Below are 22,252 nucleotides of genomic sequence, written 5' to 3'. Positions count from 1 at the left end.
TATATATATATCCTCCCCTGGCTTGAACCTCCTTACCACCCCTCCACTCCCACCCCTCTACATCATCAGAGAGCACTGAGCTGAACTCCCTGTGTTATACAGAAACTTCACTAGCAATCTATTTTACACATACAAATGAATACGTTTCAATGCTACTCTCTCAATTTGTCCCACCCTCTCCTTCCCCCACTGTGCTCACAAGTCTAGAAGAGCACATTTTCTTATTCTGACTTAAAGTGTATCAATACTTTTAACTAAAAGATGGAAACCATTCTTTTTCCTAAAAACAACTAGATTAGACATAAAAGGATCATGCTTTTGGTATTTCTCTTCTAGTCAGACTTGTCTGACTATATAGAAGTAACTTACGCTCACAACCTCTTTCTCATTAGTGATGCTAACTTGATTCTCACTCTCCTTTACTTAGAGGTAATAAACCAGAAAGAAGTATCAGCATGGACCTACCACTACAGCAATAAAACATATTCATGGAATTATTCCCGGGCATTCTGTCAGAAGTACTACACGGATTTAGTGGCCATCCAGAATAAAAACGAGATTGCTTATCTCAACGAGACCATACCTTACTACAACTCTTACTACTGGATTGGTATTCGAAAGATCAACAATAAATGGACCTGGGTGGGAACCAACAAGACTCTCACTGAGGAGGCTGAGAACTGGGCTGACAATGAGCCTAACAATAAGAGGAACAACCAGGACTGTGTGGAGATCTACATCAAGAGTCTGTCAGCCCCTGGCAAGTGGAATGATGAGCCCTGCTGGAAAAGAAAGCGAGCACTCTGCTATAGAGGTAGGGGCTTCTCGACTCTAAAATCTACCTGTTTTTTAAACAAATGCTTTCCCTGGTTCATTAATATAGCCCCTGAGTCAATAACATTGAGTCTCAAAGTCAGGGGCATGGGAACAAAGAGTGAACTGTCAGTCAAGCAGCATTATTGAGCATCTTGAAGAATATAAGATCAGGATTAGAAAAAACTGGCCTTTTGAAGCCAGAAGGAAATTTTAGTATCATTCGGTCCACCCTTATAATTTATAATGGCCAAAATAGATGCTCAGGAAGTCTTGGTGTCCTAAAATTTATGTCCATAGCTTTTCAGTATCACTGGGCCCTAGAATAAGAGAATGTATAGTTTGAGAGAGAATTTGGCCTTGTCTCTAGGAGACAGCTATGACCTCATCAACACTGACACTCATTGCTTTTGTAGTATCGTTTCTAATACGAATCCACCACAGGTGCGCAGTGCCTACGCCCTCAAAGAGTCTCTTGCAGGAAGGAAACTCTGTCCTTCTCTATTCTGTCATCCAAGTGGCATAGACTTAGGGAGGAGGGCCTGGCAGGCCAGTCATGCTCTGTACCACCTAAATCTCATATATTCAGACCTATGACACAGCTCCCTACAAGGTCATTTGTCTTTGATAATGAGTAGGTCTTAAACATCTCATTCAACTCCTCTGCCATGTGGTCCTGGGCATAGACTTAACACAGGCAAAAAGTGGAAAGGCTTTGGCCCTAACTTCAGACAGGTTGGACTCAAAGAAGGAACTTGCTTGAGGTCACATAATAGAAGGGGGTGATTATGTAAGTGTGACCCCTGCCACCCCTCATCTAGTTCCTAACCTCCATGCTGTGATATCTGTCATAGGAGCTTCCATAATAATACGACTTTATGAATGTGATTGGTTAAGAGCCACAGCCTATTTTGTACCACACAGAGGAGCTTCTCTGTCTACCCATGTACTGGTAGCTCCATTTGTCCCTCTGTGTCCCCAAATGGCAACCCCTCTTTAGGCCACATTAAATACAGCCTAAAACAGAAGTCAGGCAGTACTGATGAACCAGTAAGGGCAGGAATAGAGACGCAGACTTGTGGATACAGTGGGGGTGGGGGGGCACAAATTGAGAGAGTAGCACTGAAACATACACATTACCATATGTAAAATAGATAGCTGGTGGGAAGTTGCTGTATAACACAGGGAGCTCAGCCCAGTGCTCTATAACAACCTAGAGGAGTGGGATGGGGTGGGGTGGTGGGGCATGGGAGGGAGGCTCAGGAGGGAGGGGACACATGTATACGTATGGCTCATTCACACTGCTGTATGGCAGAAACCAACACAACATTGTAAAGCAACTATCCTCTAGTCAAAAATTTTAAAAATAGAAGCCAAGCAATGCTCCAGCAGGCTCCTACGGCACACTTCACAGGGAACAGGCTGGCTCTCCAGGGGATGCTGTGGTTTTCTGTTGTCTGGCTAGCTCGAGGTTACTCAAGTGGGGCTAAGACTTGGAATAAGAAACCAGCTTTTCTTTGTACCTCTTAAGAATGCCTGTGATTCTGACCCTTCTGTATCCACGCAGCCTCCTGCCAGGACATGTCCTGCAGCAAGCAAGGAGAGTGCATTGAGACCATTGGGAACTACACCTGCTCCTGTTACCCTGGATTCTATGGACCGGAGTGTGAATATGGTGAGCCAGCTATTTTGTTGATAGCAACGTGGTCCATGGTCTTGTGCTAGAGGTGATGCCAGGAAGCAAATCGTCATGTTGGAGCCTCTCCAGAGGGTACAGGCTAGTCCTAGGTCCTCTCTTTACCATCTGTCAGTCTGCCCCACTCAAACTGGCCAATCACACACTCAGGGTTAAACCACTTTATTTTTAGAGTGAACACGTCCTCCTAAAATTTCAAAATTTAAAAGGGAAAATGTAAGGGCAGTAAAACAAAGAGAACTCTTTCAGGCTAATTTTGTTTGCTGGAAATAAACACCAGTGAAAGTATGATCATTTCCCAGGATGCAACCAATACAAGAGCTTCCCAGGTGGCTCAGTGGTAAAGAATCCACCTGCCAATGCAGGAGATGTGGGTTCAATCCCTGGGTCAGGAAGGAAATGGCAGCCCACTCCAGTATTCTTGCCTGGAAAATTCCATGAACAGAGGAGCCTGGCAGAATATAGTTCATGGGGTTGCAAAAGAGTCGAACATGACTGAGCGACTAAACAAACAAAACAAATCAATACAAAGGAACAGAGTAAAGATGAACAGGTTAGGTTAGAAGCCCAGGGAGATTGATTCAGATGGGTTATACAAATAGTTTCAGCTTTTAGCAAACCTGACATTTTTTTTCAGTGTGCAAAGAAAGAAATCAATATTTTGTCCTTACAGTCAGAGAGTGCGGCGAGTTTGATCTTCCTCAACATGTGCACATGAACTGCAGCCACCCTCTTGGAAACTTCTCTTTCAACTCACACTGCAGCTTCCACTGCGCTGAAGGCTATGCGCTGAACGGACCCAGTGAGCTGGAGTGTTTGGCTTCTGGAATCTGGACGAATTCACCCCCACAGTGTGTAGGTATGTACACCCAATTCTTTTCCATTCTCATTGACAACTAGAATTTCAGAGGGGACAAGAGGCTTTCTCCATTTGAAAACCAAGAAGATCTACACTAAATGGGACATTGTGCTTATTACTACTGCCCATCAACCAGAGTAACACTAGTTTTCATTTTCATCTGAGGAGTGAGGGAGTTTAATTCTTGATCCTCATGCAAAAGCATTACAAAAAGGTCCCTCTCCCTTTGTTCATTGCAAAGTGAACAGAGTGCGATAATGACTCGGGGGTTGGGTATTATTAATTTGAGAATTTCACCTTGCTTCTTTAAAAAGGAAACAAAGCAAGGATGTTTGGGTCTTTCCGAACAGCTACTGAAAGTACCATTTTACCAACCAAGTTCAGCACCTTGCCTAATGCTTTGGGAAGATGTAGCAGCTATTGCTGGCTTCCCAGGTGGTACTGTGGTTAAAGAACCTGCCAGCCAATGCGGAAGATGAAAAAGACACAACAGTTTCGACCCCTGGGTTGGGAAGGTCTCTTGGCATAGGAAATGGCATCCTGCTCCAGTATTCTTGCCTGGAAAATTCCTTGGACAGAGGAGCATCCATGGGGTCACAAAGAGTTGGACATGACTGAGTGCATGCACACAGACACACAGACACACACACATAGCTGCTGCAGCATCCTAAGGTTTCCAAGGTGCTGGGCATGACACCAGGCCTCATGCTATTGCTCTGTGGTTGTTTTTTAGCTGTCCAGTGCCCGGCTCTGAAGTCTCCGGAGCAAGGAAGCATGAGCTGTGTCCAGTCCGCGGAAGCATTCCAGCACCAGTCCAGCTGCAGCTTCAGCTGCGAAGAGGGATTCGAATTAGTTGGGCCAGAAGTAGTGCACTGCACAGCCTTGGGGGTGTGGACAGCCCCAACTCCGGTGTGTAAAGGTGAGTTCCAGGAGGTTGGGGATGTATAATGTCCACTGCATCTGGTTCTTGCTGGGAGCACAGATGAAACCACCCTGAATCACAACTTGACTCTCCTTTTACCTACCATTCAGCTAGACTGGGGGCTTCCCTGGTGGCTCAGATAGTAAAGAATCCACTTGCAGTGCAGGAGACCCGGGTTTGATCCCTGGGTTTGGAAGATCCCCTGGAGAAGGGAGAAGCTACCCACTCCAGTATTCTTGCCTAGAAAATTTCATGGAAAGAGGAACCTGGCGGGCTACAGTCCATGGCATCGCAAAGAGTCAAGCAATTCAGTCATGTCAAGCAACATGACTGAGCGACTAACACATGCACACACACACACACACACACACACAGAGCTAGATTGGGTTCATCTGGGATAGGAAAGGAGTGTCAGGCTCTAGAAGAACAAGAGGCTGATTTTACTATTGACTGTAAACAAAATTTAGAAGTCCTCCTCTCCCCAAAACTCACTGCCCTCAAGTAATTTCAGAATGACCTCATTCATAAATTTCACCTAAGATGGAATGGTAACATCTCCATCTGTAAGTAGATGCTAGAAGACCTACCAGGAGAGGTTTCTAGCAGTAAAGGGGATAGAGGACATTTGATAAAGGAGTCTTGAAAGAAACTTTTATTTTAAAGAGATTTAGGTCCTCCCGAAGCTTGGTTCTACAAATCTGGACAAACGTCATTAGGATCTCCTGACCCTTACAGATTCCTAGCTCCACTTAGATTTCCAGAGGTGGTTTCACCATTGCTCTCCCAGCTGTGAGCATGGTTCTTCTCCTTCCTCAGTACCTTTCTCTATGGCCTTGTTGATTCTGGCCAGCTATGCAGTGTGAGTTCCTGGAAGCCCCTACCAAGGGAATCCTGGACTGTGTCCATCCCCTTGTTTCCCTTGCAGTGGCTCTAGCTGCAAATTTGAATGCAAACCTTGCCATCGAGTGAGGGGCAAACTGCTGCCTTGGCCCTGGCTGGGGAACCCCACCCTTGCCAGCCTTCAAGGGTAGGATGTTTTCACCAATAGCCCCCAGTCCACTGGGTAGTATAAGTTCATGCTGTCTATTTAGGCAAGGAGTCTTGACACAGTGGGGAAGATCAAGGGCTTTTAATATCAGTATGATCTTTTCCAGGCTCTGATCCTGAAATGGGTTGTTCAGCCCCCAGGAGGGATGGTTTTCTCCTCTGTAAAATGAGCTATGAATTGCAAGGAGCTTCTGTGAAATGAACTATGAATTTCAAGGAGCTTTAATAAGGATGAAACATATAAAAAGTATACAATTAAATAGTATGTATAAAGTTCTCGCAGAAAGCCTTTGTTTCTGCCTCTTTTTTCCCTGCCTGCCTCACTGGTGTCCAGAAGCAGTGGGTCAGTGTCCTTGCTATACTTCAGACAGAGTCAGAACAGTGGCTATCAGGACACACAGACAGATTGCTCATCACAGTCCCTGGTGGCAGTCTTTGACAAAGGATCAAAGGAACACTGTGACAAAGGATCAAAGAGAGGCTGTGATACAATCCGAGGCAGGTATCTAATACCACAAAACTGCGTTCTGTGCAACTGCCTCACACCTCACACCAACTGCATCTTATCAAGCAAAAATGGGGAATAGCATAGCAAGAAATTAAATATTGGATAAGTGAATTCCTGGAAGACCTGAATTATAAGCCCAGCTCTATTACTGTCTACATGTGAGACCTTAGGGATGTCACTTAAAATTTATAAACCTCACTTTTAATCTGCAAAGTGAGAGAGAAACGCTAGAGGATTTTTGGAACTTAAATACCCTGATTCTGTAAAACCTAGAGGTCTAAGGTCACTGTGTGCAGTCTTTGTATTCTGAAAAACTCCAGGAATATTCTGGAGATGAAATGCTTTGTCAAGGAAGAGCATGAGGAAATCAGCCTTTTTCAGAACTGAGGTCACTTGGGGCTTAATTATGCTCAGGAACTGACCTTGGGCTGCACACTCACTTGGCAACCGAAGCCTGTTTAGGATGACATCCTGTGTTCCAGAAACAAGGCTCATTTAGAATCCTTTTATTGGGCTGGGTATTAGAGTGTCAACAATAAACTATGTTGTTTTCGCTTTTTCCTTAAAAGTTCAGTCTGGCTATATCTCCTCTGTACAGATCCAATTTTCACAAATATTTTCAATGAATATTTAAAGAGTACCTTCAATGTCCCAAACACTGTCAGGCTCTCAGATACAATTCTGGATGACTGACATCAGCCACAAAGAGACTGCAGTCTAAGGGGCAGAGTTATAATACGGCATGAACAGCTCAAGCACAGGGGCTGTGGGAGCATGCTGGAAGGGGTTCTACCCTGAGCTGGGATGGGCAGGGAAGGTTTCTTAAGCAAAGTGTAGTGTAAGCTGAGACTTGAAGGGCAGGTGAGAAATCCAGGCAAAGGGGAGAGGAAGGGAAGGTGCTCCAGGAAGATTCCCCATTTGGAAAAAGGACAATTTGGGGTTCTGAATATACTGACAATGTGAGTCAAAAAGATGCATGATCTCTTGAGGGGCTCTTCTGCAAAGGAGTTGAGCCCTTCCACCACCCAGTGTCTGACAATCACTATTTCCATTTAGCCATTGCCTGTGAGCCCCTGGAGAGTCCTGTCCATGGAAGCATGGATTGCTCCCCGTCTTTGAGAGCATTTCAGTACAACACCAGCTGTAGCTTTCATTGTGCTGAGGGTTTCACAGTGAGAGGAGCTGACACCGTTCGATGTGCTGATATGGAAGAGTGGACAGCGCCAGCCCCAGTCTGTCAAAGTATACTGTGACATCATAATGTTGCTTCCGTGCCTTTCGGCTTATTAGAGGCATCGGCATCTACATTTAGTTCTGTCATTCAGTTATTGCTCAAACATTCACTGAGAATCTATCCTGTGCCAGACCCTTTGCGCTGGGCACTCAGGATGAAGTAGTGTGTGAAGGCAGTCTTAGGGACATGTTCATTACAGCATCCTGAAATGCAAGGTGAGAGCTACACTGACTGACACAGATGTGGTGAGTTAGCATGAAGGACAGGGGGTTGAGACAGAGCGATGACACATGAGGAACAGCATGGTACAGGGCAAGAGTAATGACAAGACTTAGTCCAGTTCTGTCCTGTCCTGACAACAAGCTCTTGGTCTCCCTGAAACTCAGTGTCACCTGCAAAGTAAAGGTACTAATATTTGCCTTACCTACCCACCTCACCAGTGGTTGTGGATTAAAGTGTGTAAATGCAAGCTTAAAACTGCATGAGCTTCATAAATGTAGGTAAAAATGATAATAACATTACTTTGTAAATCATATGTCTCTGATCTGATTTTACAAAATCATCTCCTTTAGATAGCTCCTGTTCTCAATATTTTGCTCTTGAAGAACAAAATAGGGAAGCCACTAGGATTATTTTCTTTTACAAGGGGGAACTCCACACAGAATTTATGTCCCAGAAGTGAAATACTATTAATAGCATCTTATGTGAGATCCCAAGCAGTTTATGTGAATCTCCTGGGTCAAAGTATACCCTGATTTTAAAATGAGGCAGTGGTTTGAAAGCAGGGTCTCAAAGAGAGATGTATACATCCATGTTCATAGCAGCACTGTTCATAATAGTTAAAATATGGAAGAAACCCAAGTGTCCCACACAGATGAACCGATGAGGAAAAATGTGATGTATCCATACAATGGAATATTATTCAGCCTTAAAACGGGAGGAGACTCTGGTTTCCCTGGTAGTTTAGATGGTAAAGAATCTGCCTGCAATGCAGGAGACTCAGGTTCAATCCTTGGGTAGGGATGCCCTGGAGAAGGGAATGGCAGCCCACTCCAGAATTCTTGCCTGGAGAATCTCATGGACAGAGGAGCCTGGCGGGCTGCAGTCCATGGGGTCGCAAAGAGTCGGACACGCTGAGCGACTAACACTTTCGCTTTTCTGACATATGCTACAACATGGATGAATTCAAGGACATTAAGCTGAGGGTAGTAAGCCAGTCACCAAAAGACAAGTACTCAATGATTCCACATATGGGAGGTACTTAGAGTAGTCAAAATCAATGAGACAAAAAGTATTAAAATGGTTGTTGCTGGGGACTGGAGGGAGTGGGTGTAGGTAGTTACTGTTCAATGAATACAGAGTTTCAGTGGGAGATGAAGAATGTTTTGGAGATGGATGGTGTTGATGGTTGCACAAAACTATGAATATACTTAATACCACTGGACTGTACACTTAGAAATGGTTCACTGGTAAAAGATAGGCTTTATGCAATATGTATTTTACTACAGTTAAAAAATGGAGAAAGAAAAAAAAAAAGTGAGGCAGTAGAGGACTAGATCAGTACCGTGATGGGGAGGCTTAGGGAGGGGAATGGGATCTATTGTCTGAGAGAAGAGCACTGCGACATGCTTAAAAGGGAGAGGTTCTTAAGGGGTCACTGGAGCCAGTCTTGTCTGCAGGCAGGTAATAGAAAACTGGCTTATTCTCCTAAGCATCCAGATACATGTTCTCAGTAACTCCCTTGATAGGCCTTCCTAGCGTTCTCCACTCTGACAGGCTAGGTCAGCATCTGATGCATAGCTATAATGATTTTAAGACTATGACTACTACTGATATACTGCTGGATGCTGCTACTACTATTAGTAATAATAGCAATATATAATATTTATTGAACATTTTAGTCTAACTCCATGAGGTCATTAAAAGTATTGCTCCCATTTTAAAGATGAGAAAAGACTTATATATAAACTACAGGTGTTCTCTCCATTTAAAGCCATATACTTCATATGACTGAGATCATAGTGTACATATAATTTATATTCTGCTTTTTCACCTAACATTGTACTTTGAGACACCTCTCATATCTTTTCAAGGTACAATAGATCATATTCCTTTCATGGCTCTACCATAGTTAATTTTCAGCCTCTAATTAGTGGCAGTTATGTTTGTTTTCAATATTTTGCTCTCACATATGATAAAAAAGGGCTTCTCTGGTGGCTTAGCTGGTAAAGAATCCACCTGCAATGCGGGAGACCTGGGTTTGATCCCTGGGTTGGGAAGATCCCCTGGAGAAGGGAAAGGCTACCCACTCCAGTATTCTGGTCTGGAGAATTCCATGGACTGTATAGTTCATAGGGTCACAAAGAGTCGGACATGACTGAGTGACTTTCACTTATGATAAATGATAAAAATTTAGTGGTATTTATGTTTGTTTTCAGTACTTTGCTCTCACAAATGATATAAAATTTCTCCAAACTGATTTTTGATATGCATCTTATTACATACTTAGCATCAATTCTTGGGTCCAAAATTACGATATTTTTAAAACTATGGATGCATATTATCAAATGCTTAACAATGACTCAGCATTTCCTCATTAAGTCATTCAACTGGCATTGTGACTATATGATACTTTTCTCATCCTCCTGGTTAAACACGCCCAATTCAGAGATCCCTCTTGTTGGCATTAGAAAGAGTTAAGGGGTGGGAATCAATGAGTACTTGTGTATTACTCCTTCCTCACTCCCTGCTTCCTCCCTCCTTAGCATTGCAGTGCCAGGATCTTCCGACCTCAACTAAGGCCCGGGTGAACTGCTCGCATCCCTTTGGCGACTTTAGGTACCAGTCGACCTGTAGCTTCACCTGCGATGAAGGTTCATTCCTGGTGGGAGCAAGTGTGCTGCAATGCCTGGATACGGGGAACTGGGATGCTCCTTTTCCAGAATGCCAAGGTAGGATGAACTCTTTCCAGTGTCTTGGAAACAAATTGTAGAGTTATTTCAAAAAGCTGTATTTAAAAGGTGGTGACTGTCTAGGAGACAGAAGCTTGAAATGGACTAGAAAATGAATAAACACTATCATAAGGAAGCCCTGATTATCAGGTCACATGGGGATCCCATGTGCAGAGGCCTTGAGCAGCTGGCAGATACCACAAGCGACGGGATGTCCAACAGCAGGACAGGGGAGTGGGCTGAAGGCCCCTACCATGGAGTAGGTTCACTGTTCTCACTTCGCTAAAGATAGTCTCTGGAAACAAAGCCAGGGGAAAAGATAGTCCCAGGATGTTGTTCCAAGACTAATCTGGCACTTCAGTCCTAGGAAACACAGAGTATAGTGGTGGGATGGCAGGTAACGCATGGGTTTAATAGGAGAATGGGAGGGGCAGCATTTACAGGTGCCCGGCTGCAAATAAGATTGGAGAAACCCGCTTAGAGTAAAAGTGAAGAGTGATGAAAACAGAAAGAAACTAATCTACATATGCAAAGTCACAGGATTCTCAGAAGAAAAAAAGTACCTATTCACTAGAGTCATCTATATCTGCATTTCACTTGATATAAAATAAAGCCAGTTATTGAGTGAAATAGAACTGGTTCTGATCATCTGGGTTTGGAAATTGAAAGATAGATGTATACTTTTTATACTCCCCATTCCTTTTTCTACCCAATTATTTACTTATATTTATGGCAAACCCTACCTTTAAAAGATAACATTTGTATTTATAAAAGCTCTAGAAAAATAAACAAAAAAATCTTACATACTGTCCCCAAAATATCCCACCCTAAAGTAGACACTGGTTATGTTTCTCCCTTATTGTATAAATTCCTCCAATGTTTTCCCACTTTCCCCTCCACACAATTAGTATTTTTATGAGGCATATATAAGCTTAATAATAAAATCAGATAGGTAAAATACTAGACAATTCTGCATTGTTTGCCTTTGCTTTTCACTTTGTGCCCACTTTCAACATGAGTAAAAGCAGACAGATACGTGTTTTTAATAAAAAGGAAACCACTTGCTATTCAGGTCACACATAAGCACACACACACGCACACTACTATTAAGTTAGGGCAACACAGAGTGAACAAATGAATGAACAAAGGGGCTGACCAACTCAACAGAACTGCATGGTCTTTACCCCCAGACACAAGGGAGCCTGGCAAGCCCTGGGGGTAGGGCTGAGCCCACCTTCCGAGCTGGGTCTGCAGAGACCAGGCTTAGGATTATGACCTTGGCCCCTCAGCTCTCACTCTGGCTACGCTGAAGCCTGGATGCACTACAAAGTCCACAGGACTGTGGGGAAGAACTCGGGAGTCCCTGAGGGCGTTCCAGAGCACAGCACCTTTCCGGACAGCCTTGGGCTGTGCAGGGCACAGATTACAGTTCATTGCCCCATACCAGCCTGCCTGTGGGTGTTTCACAGGAGGGAGGCTGACACTCACCACGGCTTCCTGTGACCTTCTAGTTCCCTTCCGCTTTTAGTTCTTTGTTTACTCTGACTGAACTTTCTCCTCTTGCTGCTGAGCGAGCATCATGTGAAATACCCAAATGTGGTCTGGGCAGGAAGGTACCATGAGGCTTGCAACCTACTAGCTGTTGTAATGTGCCCCAAAATGTGTTATCAGTTTCCTTTTCCAATGCCACACCCCCTCACCCACCTTCCCACCCCAGCTATCAGAAGGCAAAGTCACAAAGGAGCTGCCAACAGACTCATGGCACCACACTCATGGCACCACATTTGTCCTTATGGTTCATAGGCTTCTTGACTTGTCTCCTCTCCCCTCTCCTCACCCCCACACTGAACACAGAAAGACTTTTCAAGTGGTGGAAAATACCAGGTCTTTGGACAAATGGATGAGATGGGGGATGTAGCTGGAGAGAAGAAGGGAAGAAGGGAAGAGACAGGTACAGAAAATGCTCACAAAGCTTCAGGCAGTTCAAATCTGTGGCTGAAAGACAGCCCTGGTTCATCCACACCACCACTGTCTCTGGTCTAAAGCCACACATGACCCAATCAGGCCAAACAATGAAGAAGAAACACCCTAAACCATGTATCCTTTTTTTTAAAAAAAGCCAGTGTGTTTCATTGAGTTTTATTTCATTAATTGGCTGAGGGATATCTTGACAGCCATTAACATTTGCATACATAGTGTTTTCACTTTTGAACCTTATAAAAATCCTGAGAACTATGTAATGCTATTATCCACATTTTAAAGGTGAATAAACATACGGAAATTCAGAGAGGTTAAAGTCACAGAGCATGATCTCCAACCAAATCAAATCCTCTAGCACCACAAACTCCACAGGGATAAACTGTGGCAAAGAACTGTGATATCTTGTTGACCAGTTTTTGTAAGTAGACAGGCAGAGTCATTTGCTGCTGGTCACTGTAGGATGAGACTGGTGGAAAGAGCATTTGCAGATGGCCAGTTACATTACTTGCCTACTTTGTGTCATGATTTTTTAATTTAATTTTTGCCTAGGATTTTGTTAACTTATTATTTTATATAATAATAAATTTGAGGTTCTCTGCAAAGCAAAGATTGTTATTTTTCCCATTTCATCGATGAAGCAACTGAGGTTCAGTATGTTTACTGTCCAGAGATGCACTGCTAGTGAGTAACAGAGGCAGGTTTTGGACCCAGAGGTCATCACTTGGTTGGGGGAAGGAACTTTTGGAAGGGGAGAAAGTATTTTACTCCATTTCCCTATTTCCAATCACTTGTCATTGTTTTCTGGCAAGGTTATTGGGTCTACCTCTGAAGAAAGTGTCAAGGGAGCAGTCACTCCCACTCCCATCCAGGGGTAATTAACACGAATTGCATCACCATCACCATCTTTCCCAACAAAGTGCCAGCATCCTTTTAAATCACCTCTAAAGCTCTTTTAAATCCCTTTAGGGGTAAGCGTTTCAGAATACCAACCCACTGTCAGCTGCCGTTTCACACATTCAGGACGTCTAACTGGTGACTGGTACCATGAAATTTAAACAATCGTCTAATCCAGTACTGCACTGGTCTGTTAAGGACACACACATACACACACACACTGATTTAAGTGGCTGTGTTCTAAAACAATCTCCTCTCTCCTCCTTGGCTATGCCCACACTAGCTGTTACCTGCGCAGCTCTGCCAAACCCTCAGAATGGAGAAAAGACTTGTGTCCAACCTCTTGGAGGTTCCAGTTATGAGTCCACATGCTGGTTCACATGTCATGAGGGATTCTCTTTATCCGGACCAGAAAGACTGGACTGTACTCCATCTGGACACTGGACGGGCTCCCCACCAACGTGTGAAGAAGGTAGGACCATGGGTTTATCCTTTCTTGTGGCTTCTCAGGTAACAGTATAGAATGGAGCATCATCATCAGGAATTCATGAAAATCTCAAGCTAAAGAAAGGCTTCTCTTCAAGGCATAACAATCTAGACCAAAAGCTTCCCCCCTCGAATATTCTTGTAACAATAACTTTAACCATTTCATAGTTCCATAATGTATTTCAGTGTCATTGTGACGTTTGATGTTTATCACAATCCTGAAATAAAGAGGACAGGCAATACTATCACCATTTTATGGATGAGAAAATAGAGGCTCAGAGATTAGGTAATTTATGGAAATTCATACTATTAGTGATGAAGCTCAGCTATGTCACTGGGACTTTTACTTCATTATAAAGAATTCTCCTACTACACTCTTATTCATTCCCACACCCTCCTTCACTGAGCATTGCTAAGCCCCAGACACTGAGCTTATCTCAGGGGTGGGTGTGATTTCATCCCAGCCCCTCGAGGATCTCACAGTCTAAGGATTTGTATATAGCCCCTCCTTGCTCCAGTTCCATATGGATTACAAGCTCCCTGAGGGCAGGAACTGCGCCAACTTCACCTTTGCATGTCCTGCAGCAGCTAGACAGGAAAAAATGTAGGTGTGTGACAAGTATCTGTTGAACTGAATCTTCTCATTTGCTGGTTAAATTTATTCAAGCTCAAGCCTTATTGACAATGAATTAGTGGATCCTCAAAGGCAATGGCCAGATCTTAGCTATGATTCCCCTGAAACATCTGGCTGACACATATCTGGTATATGAAAGTGAAACTGTTAATCGCTCAGTTGCGTCTGACCCTTTGTGACTGCATGGACTGTAGTCTGCCAGGCTCCTCTGTCTATGGGGATTCTCCCATCAAGAATACTGAAGTGGGTAGCTGTTCCCTTTTCCAGGGGATCTTCCCAACCAAGGGCTTGAACCCAGGTCTTCTGCATTGCAGACAGATTCTTTACCATCTGAGCCACCAAAGATAGTGTACTCTAAAGTAGAAGTTTGCAAACTGATTCATTTATAGCTCTTTCAAACATCATCATTTTGCTCTGTGACAACCTAGAGGGCTAGGATGGGGTGGTAGACAGGAGGGAGGCTCAATAGGGAGGGGACATACGTATACCTATGGCTGATTCGTGTTGTGTGGCAGAAACCAACACAATATTGTAAAACAATTATCTTCCGATTAAAAATAAATAAATTAAAAAAAAACAGTCATTACACAATTTAAGTTGCAGGAATAAGCAAGTATATAGTATTTTTTTACCTGTAACATATGAAACCCAGAATAAAAGCAATATTCTCAAAGGAAAAAAAAGTCACCATTTTTTTGGTTCTTTTGTTCTATTATTCCATGTACTACAGTCAGGAATAATAAAACCAGCAATAATAGCTAACTTTTATTGTTTGCTTAAGTACCAGCTATTATATTTGCATTTTTGCATTCAATACACACAATCCTTAACATGGTTATCATTATCCCTGTTTTAAAGATGAAGAAGTGGAGGCTTGAGAAGATAAATAGCTGGCAAAGATGTGTGTGCTACATCTTAGCTACAAAGTGTGCAGTTAGGATTCAAACCCAGGTCTAGCCTGATTAGAGGACTAGAGCTTTTACCACTGCACTACACTGCCACCCAGTGGCCAGTTTCTAAACCCCAGGTCAGCTCAGCTCAATTCAGCTCAGTCGCTCAGTCCATTCCGACTCTTTGAGACCCCACATACTGCCGCATACCAGGCTTCCCTGTCCATCACCAGGTCCAAGCCTGTCCATCACCAGGTCCGAGAGCCTACCAAACTCATGTCTATCGCGTCAGTGATGCCATCCACCCATCTCATCCTCTGCCGTCCCCTTCTCCTCCTGCCTTCAATCTTTCCCAGCATCAGGGTCTTTGCAAATAAATCAGTTCTTCGCATCAGGTGGCCAAAGTATTGGAGTTTCAGCTTCAACATCAGTCCTTCCAATGAATATTCGGGACTGATTTCCTTTAGGATTAACACGTTGGATCTCCTTGCAATCCAAGGAACTCTCAAGAGCCTTCTCCAACACCACAGTTCAAACGCATCCATTCTTTGGCACTCAGTCTTCTTTATGGTCCAACTCTCACATCCATACATGACTACTGGAAAAATCATAGCTTTGACTAGATGGACCTTTGTTGGCAAAGTAATGTCTATACTTTTTAATATGCTGTCTAGGCTGGTCATAACTTTTCTTCTAAGGAGCAAGCGTCTTTTAATTTCATGGCTGCAGTCACCATCTGCAGTGATAGTCATTCATAAATTTCACTGCTCTTGTCTAGTTGCAGCAGCAACTGCAGTAGCAGTTGTTTTAAAATGAACTTTAGATGAGTGATCAAGTGAGTGAATATGTTTTTAGAAATCTATTAGTGAAAAGAGCTAAATACTTATTCTTTCTTATTCCTTCTTGTGGGATGAGCACTAGATTAATATCCATAGACTTGTATTGCTCTTCCCTGAAGTTATGGAGTCACACAGAAGATCATGTCACACCCTGATATTCTCAACTCCAAAAGGAGAGGAGTGGACAGGACACCTCTGAGGCTTTCCCCCTGGACAAGGATCCTGTAGGCTAAAGTACATAAAAGGCTGCTGTGCGCGCATGTGTGCTGTCTTGTCCGACTCTTTGTAACTCCATGGAGTGTAGGCTGCTAGGCTCCTTTGTCCATGGGTCTCTGTCCACGGAATTTTCCAGGCAAGAATACTGGAGTGGGTTGCCATTTCCTCCTCCAAGAGATCTTCCCAACCCAGGGATCTAATGTATATATCTTGCGTCTCCTGCGTTGGCAGGCAGATTCTTTACCACTGTACCGCCTGGGAAGTCTAAAATGCTATCATCTATTGTCAAAAAAAAAAAAAACAACAACAAACCACTACAAGCCATCCAAGAAATCTAGGACTTTGATAGCTGATATCTTCAGGGCTTGTGCTTCATCACAGATTTTTCAATCACTCATTTGTTTATTCCATAGGCATTTATCACGAGTTCTATTTTTCCACATTCTGTTTTAAGGCTAAAAAATTAAAAAAAAAAAACAAACCCTGAGATATAAGAAATACCTCACTGAAGTTTTTTGTTTTTGTTTTTCTCATGAAAGTTTTAAATCATACACTGCAGTCAACATGGTTGTTAAATCTGTAATCTCTGAAGCCCCCATTCCTCCTGACTCTTTTCCACCTCCTTTTCTCCACAAGAGGTGGCATTTCAGGCCTGGCCCTGCCCAGTGTCTAAAACCAAACTTGACCGTGGGCAGCAGCTTTCGTGAGCTATGGGCTTTGGAACTGCCAACCTGGTCTGAACCTGATAGTTAGCTCTGGCTTTGGACCTGTGTTTCTATCTCATTCTCCAAATTTAGGCTCTAGATTTAGGCAGAGAGTTCCTCTTCTTTTCCCATATGCCTGAGTCCATGAATTTTGAAACTTTCAGCAGTGAACTCTGATTCTCACATGGTACTCTGCAGAGTCCTGGACTCTATCAGAGGGGATTGAGGGCTACCAAGTACACAGGGGCGATGTGGCAAGTGGAGCACTGTCTCTTGTTTCATGGTGCAAAGTGGGGCTCCATTTTTCTGAGTAAGTCCACAGATGTTTCCCTTTCTGTTAGAATGCCAGTTTCCTGGGCCCTCTAGGACTTGAGCCCCACCTGCATTTCCTAATCTTCCCCCTTGCCTTTAGGACCTGAATTCTTTTCCCTGAGCATAAGCGGTATTGAGTTGCTCCCATCTGGCTGCTCTGTCCCCGACATTCCTGGCTGTTGGGCCACTATCCTGATACGATGACTGTTCCCTCAATCACGTTGTCATTGACTCTCTGGAGACCCTGTTCAACTGCTGGACCTGACACCTAATGACCAACCTCACCTTGATGGGGAGGTATGGGTCCTGGTTTTGAGTCCCAATCCTAGCTCTGTGCTTCTGCCACACCCCAGCTCATCCAAGATCTAAAATACAGTAGACTGGTGCCCTCTAAGCTCTGGCCTGGCTCATGTCTCTGTTTCATTTCTCCACTCCTCCAACCTTTATCTGACTCCGTGAAGATTGCCAGTCTTTATTTTCAAAGTTTGAGTTCAGAACCACCAACTCAATGAAATTTATTATGTACACTATTTTTTCTTTCCAAAAATTTCATGACAAAACCACATTTGACTCAAGCTAAAAAAAAAATAATAATACACAGAGACAAAGAATTCATTAAAATTAAAATAATATAAAGCAATATTTTATCAGTTGATGACAGCATGTCTGTGAACCCACTAATTCATGAATTCACATGCCATCATGTTCCCGTACATCACCAAAGAAAACATCAATGAAGACCGTTTCAATAGACAGCATTGCTTTGAAGTCCATGAAAATAGAGCATTAAATATGGTAATAAAACCAGCCCTTATCCGTTTCCTATTCTTCTTGTAATAAGTCAGTTTTTAATAAAGTTTTAGAGTAGGCTCAAGAATATGACTACTTTTTGTTGTTACCCAGAGAGGTCATCTCTTGGTAAAAATCTCATCCTCTACCTCTGCACTAGGCCCCCTCACTCCACCAACTTCCTAAATTTAATTCAGCCCCCATTGCTGAGTGCCCACCACTTGCCAGATCTGGAATGGGCTTCCACATACCTCATCAAGTCTGCCCCTCAGACCGGAAAACAGGCTTTCTTGCGCAAGTTAGTCAAATCCTTCTTAGGGGCCTTTGATTTGACAAGGTTTATGTTTACAGAAGAGGGTTCAGAAACTTTCCTAGACACAAAAGGCTGTGTTTATAACCTTGGCAGAAAAAGACTCATAGAACTGAGACCAAAGCATATCCCCCAAGTAGATTTAATGCTGTGGAATTCTCTTTGTATGCTAGGGGTCACTTAAGTCAATTTTTAAAAACAGGAACTCCTCTTGTTTCTTTTCATATCATGTAAAAACACTTGTCAGAATGCATCCAAATTAAATTGTGCTTACTAACGTTCATTCTTTTGACAAATATTTTTAGACCCCTCTACTCTGCGTTAGGCACTGTTGCCTGGGGTATAGCTGACATTATGTATTTTCTGGGAAATTATGAAAAAGCTATTTGAGGAAAAATGTTCATAAATGATTTAAACTCTATGACTTATACCAATAGATAATAAATGTTTGATAAACAGAATTGATCTGCCAGGCATGGATTCATTAATTACTCAACAATTTCATAGTTCTAAACTGAAATTAAGTATGCTACTTTGGCTATCTGAATGGTTTCACACAATCAGGATCCACAGTCCTTCAGTGAACAGCCCACTCCAAAAAAATGTGGGCCAGCATGTAAAAACCAATACTTTTCCATGAGGCGTTGCACAGGGCTTCGAGAGGTTTTTTTTAAAAAAGCAAAACAGCTAAGCAAAATGAGCTTTATCTGACCAAGGCATTGCATTCAGATAGCCTTGGATTTAAAGAAAGAACAGTCACTTAATTTGGAATAACCCAACATGAGTGAAAGTCACTCAGTCATGTTCAACTCTTTGCGACCCCATGGACTCTACAGTCCACAGAATTCTCCAGGTCAGAATATTGGAGTGGGTAGCCGTTTCCTTCTCCAGGGGATCTTCCCAACCCAGGGATTGAACCCAGGCCTCTGGCATTGCAGGTGGATATTTTTCCAGTTGAGCCATCAGGGAAGCCCAAGAATACTGGAGTGGGTAGCCTATCCCTTCTCTAGGGGATCTTCCCTACTCAGGAATCAAGCCGGGGTGCATCGCAGGCAGATTCTTTACCAGCTGAGCTACCAGGAAAGCTCCAATAACCCAATATTTGTAGATAAATAATAGTCTCATGTCAGAGAATGTCACTGAGAGAAAGACATGATCCTAAGATAAATATGTAACTTCAATAAATTTATAAAAATAGTTTTTGAGGGAAATAGTAAATTCATTTACTCATACACTTGGCATATGGTTGTTGAATACCACCTCTTGAGATCCTGCAGTGTGATTGTGGGAGACACAAAGATTTATGATTCTCAGGTTTAGGAGCTTTCCATCCAGGAGACGAGGGAAGAGTTGACATGTGATATGATAGCATGAGAGTTCAAACAAAAACACTAATGTGTTTAGAGGAGAAGACTTCAAGTTGCAGTGATCAGAAGAGGCTTTGGAAAGGCTGTTGTCTGATTGGATCCCAGAGGATGGCTGGGATTTTATTCAATGAAAATGGAAAGAAATTTAGGGTAGTTGGAGTCAAGGCCCAGAGGCAAGAACACATGAGGTCAGTTAAGGGAATTCCCGGGGAATATCCTAGCTTGACCAGGAGGTTTTGCACTTACCTGTGCTATGAAACTGTGGCTTTCTAAAAAAAGAAGGCCTGGGGATCCAAATGGAAGGAATAGTAGTTTAGAACATAACATGATCATTGCAGGTGTAGATGTGCTGAATTTGTGGAGATAGCAGGATATCTAACCGGAAGGAGTTTCAGGCAGAAGGAAGGACAGAAATGAAACCTTGGGCTGCCCTTATACAAAGACGATGGTGAGACTCAGGGAGGCCACGAGGTCTCTGAAGCAAAAAGTTTAGAGAAAAGAGGATGAAATGGTGAATTCTTGAGTCTGACTGCTTAAACCCTTGACTCCTTCATTTTCAGAATTTCTCCCTATACTCCTCTTTGCAAACCCACCATCCTTTCCCCTGCCCTCTGCACTTCATGACTTGTGTTTGTTGTGAAATGTCTGCTACCTAGCAAAACACTGGAGACAGTGGTAGTGCAATTTGTTGAAAACGTGAATGAATTAATTTGGTGCAAAACAGGGTTTCCAGATCAATTTGGAGATTGTGACATTCTTGATTTGGTTCTCCAGCCATCAAGTGTCCAGAACTATCTGCCCCTGAGCAGGGAAGCCTGGACTGTCCTGACACTCATGGAGAATTCATTGTTGGCTCAATCTGCCATTTCTCCTGTAACAAGGGCTTGAAGCTGGAGGGGTCCAACCATGTTGAGTGCACAACTTCCGGGAGATGGATAGCACCCCCACCAACCTGCAAATGTAAAAGATACATGTCTTGTATCCTTGCAAGACAGCTCTTCTTCTAGAAATTTTCTCAACAAAAATAACAAATACTTACAAACACTCTTACTATGTGACAGGTACACATAATATTATTATGATTGTGAAAGTTTCACTTCTGTCATGAAGTGGGTTATCTATTGGGATACAGGAAACATAGCCTATGGATTTAAAAGACATATAAGGAAAGGCAGGATTTTTTCATATTTGTGAATAAAAGATATACTAATTTTTAAGCACAAATTTTCTTTCATAATTTTGGCCTCTTTTTCTCAAAGAGCTTTGTTGGGTCCATTGAATGGTTTCCATTTCTTCATCACCAGCTGAACACTAGGGGTGGAGTTACTGGTCAAATGTTTCAAATCAAGGAACTGAAGTGGGGAGAGGTCAGTTGTCATCTCTCTGCCACGTGGCAAGTTAATGACAGAGCCAGTGGCATCTTCCTCACCTCACATTTCATGTTGACCTCTGGCCTGAAGATAATGAACACCTCCCAATAGAGCAGCAATGGGCAAGCAATTGGTCTACGCATATTTTGCTGAATTTTCATATTTCTACACCCATTATTCTGGTTTTTTTTTTTTTTTTTTGGTTTTGTTTTCTTCTTATTATAAGTAACATTGACATCCTCTCCCCAAATTCTTCTTCTGGCCAGGGTAATCATCTCTTCAAGGATAATTTTAGATAATTGTTTTCATCTGGTTTTCTATGGTGGTGGATGGTTTAGTTGCTAGGTTGTGTCTGACTCTTTTGTGACCTCATGGATTGTAGCCTGCCAGGTTCCTCTGTTCATGGGAATTTGCATGCAAGAATACTGGAGTGGATGCCATTTCGTTCTCCAGGGGATCTTCCCGCACCAGGGATGAACCCGTATCTCCTGCATTGCAGGCAGATTCTTTACCGCTGAGCCACCAGGGAAGCCCCTGGTTTTCCATACCTGATTTTAATAGTTTTCCTTAACTTCCTTAAGGAGCTATTGCTAGAACCTCCCTGATTATGAAAGGACCAGAAGACAGTTACTGTATGTCAGTCTTAACTCTGTTGTGTTCCTCTTAGTTGGGAGCTCTGTAAATTGAAACATTTTCTTTTCACAGTGGACACAGTATCAGCTCCTGCTCCAGGGGTGCAATGCCCAACCCTCATCGCTCCGAAGCAGGGAACAATGTCCTGTCAGCATCATGTGAGGAACTTTGGTTTGAATACCACTTGCCACTTTGGATGCAAAGCTGGATTCACACTCCTGGGAGATAGTGCTCTCCAGTGCAGACCTTCCAGACAATGGACGGCAGCAGCTCCCACGTGCAGAGGTGAGGCGAAACAGCAGGCAGCTCCGATGCTGTCTCCTAGCATGCTAGGCATTGTCCATGCCTGTCGAAATCCTACCCAATGCCAGTGACCACTTCAAGGGTCAGCTCCTCCATGAAACCCACAGCAATCCCAATTAGAAGTAATGAGCAACAGGCATATCATGTTTCCCCTTCCTTACATCGCAAGCTAATGCCCTGGTACTCCTAAAGGAGGAAACACATGGAAATGACAAAATGTGTTAGAGCCACAAGCATGCTGAACATGAAACCAGCTATATGAATTGTGAGTTACAAGGTACAATTCTATTAATGATGTGGCCTTGTAAACATTGCATATTTCATAACTGGAACCCAATTAAAAAGATAAATTATGAATGTTACCTCTTGAAGACCTATACCCTATGCATGAAGCAGTGTGCCTCTTCCATCATTGTATTCCCTATGAAGCACAGAACAGTGTTTTGCAAATGTCAGTATTGCCCAACAATATTTGTTAAATTCAGTCTCCTGAGT

General features: G+C 43.0%; 1 protein-coding gene across 1 annotated transcript in view; it reads left to right on the top strand.

The window, feature by feature from the left end:
- SELP (selectin P) overlaps window positions 1-22,252 on the top strand; it is a 43,628-nt gene that overhangs the window by 14,105 nt on the left and 7,271 nt on the right. Inside the window, 12 exon segments of the mRNA XM_061382557.1 lie at window positions 428-814; window positions 2,381-2,488; window positions 3,183-3,368; window positions 4,102-4,287; window positions 5,141-5,212; window positions 5,215-5,263; window positions 5,265-5,317; window positions 6,902-7,087; window positions 9,845-10,030; window positions 13,188-13,376; window positions 20,226-20,429; window positions 21,536-21,739. Coding sequence (XP_061238541.1) covers window positions 428-814; window positions 2,381-2,488; window positions 3,183-3,368; window positions 4,102-4,287; window positions 5,141-5,212; window positions 5,215-5,263; window positions 5,265-5,317; window positions 6,902-7,087; window positions 9,845-10,030; window positions 13,188-13,376; window positions 20,226-20,429; window positions 21,536-21,739 — 2,010 coding nt within the window.

This window comes from Bos javanicus, chromosome 16, assembly GCF_032452875.1.
Source record: "Bos javanicus breed banteng chromosome 16, ARS-OSU_banteng_1.0, whole genome shotgun sequence".
NCBI lineage: Eukaryota > Metazoa > Chordata > Mammalia > Artiodactyla > Bovidae > Bos > Bos javanicus.
The sequence above is the reverse complement of the archived record's forward strand: the minus strand, read 5'-3'. Positions and strand labels throughout refer to the sequence as shown.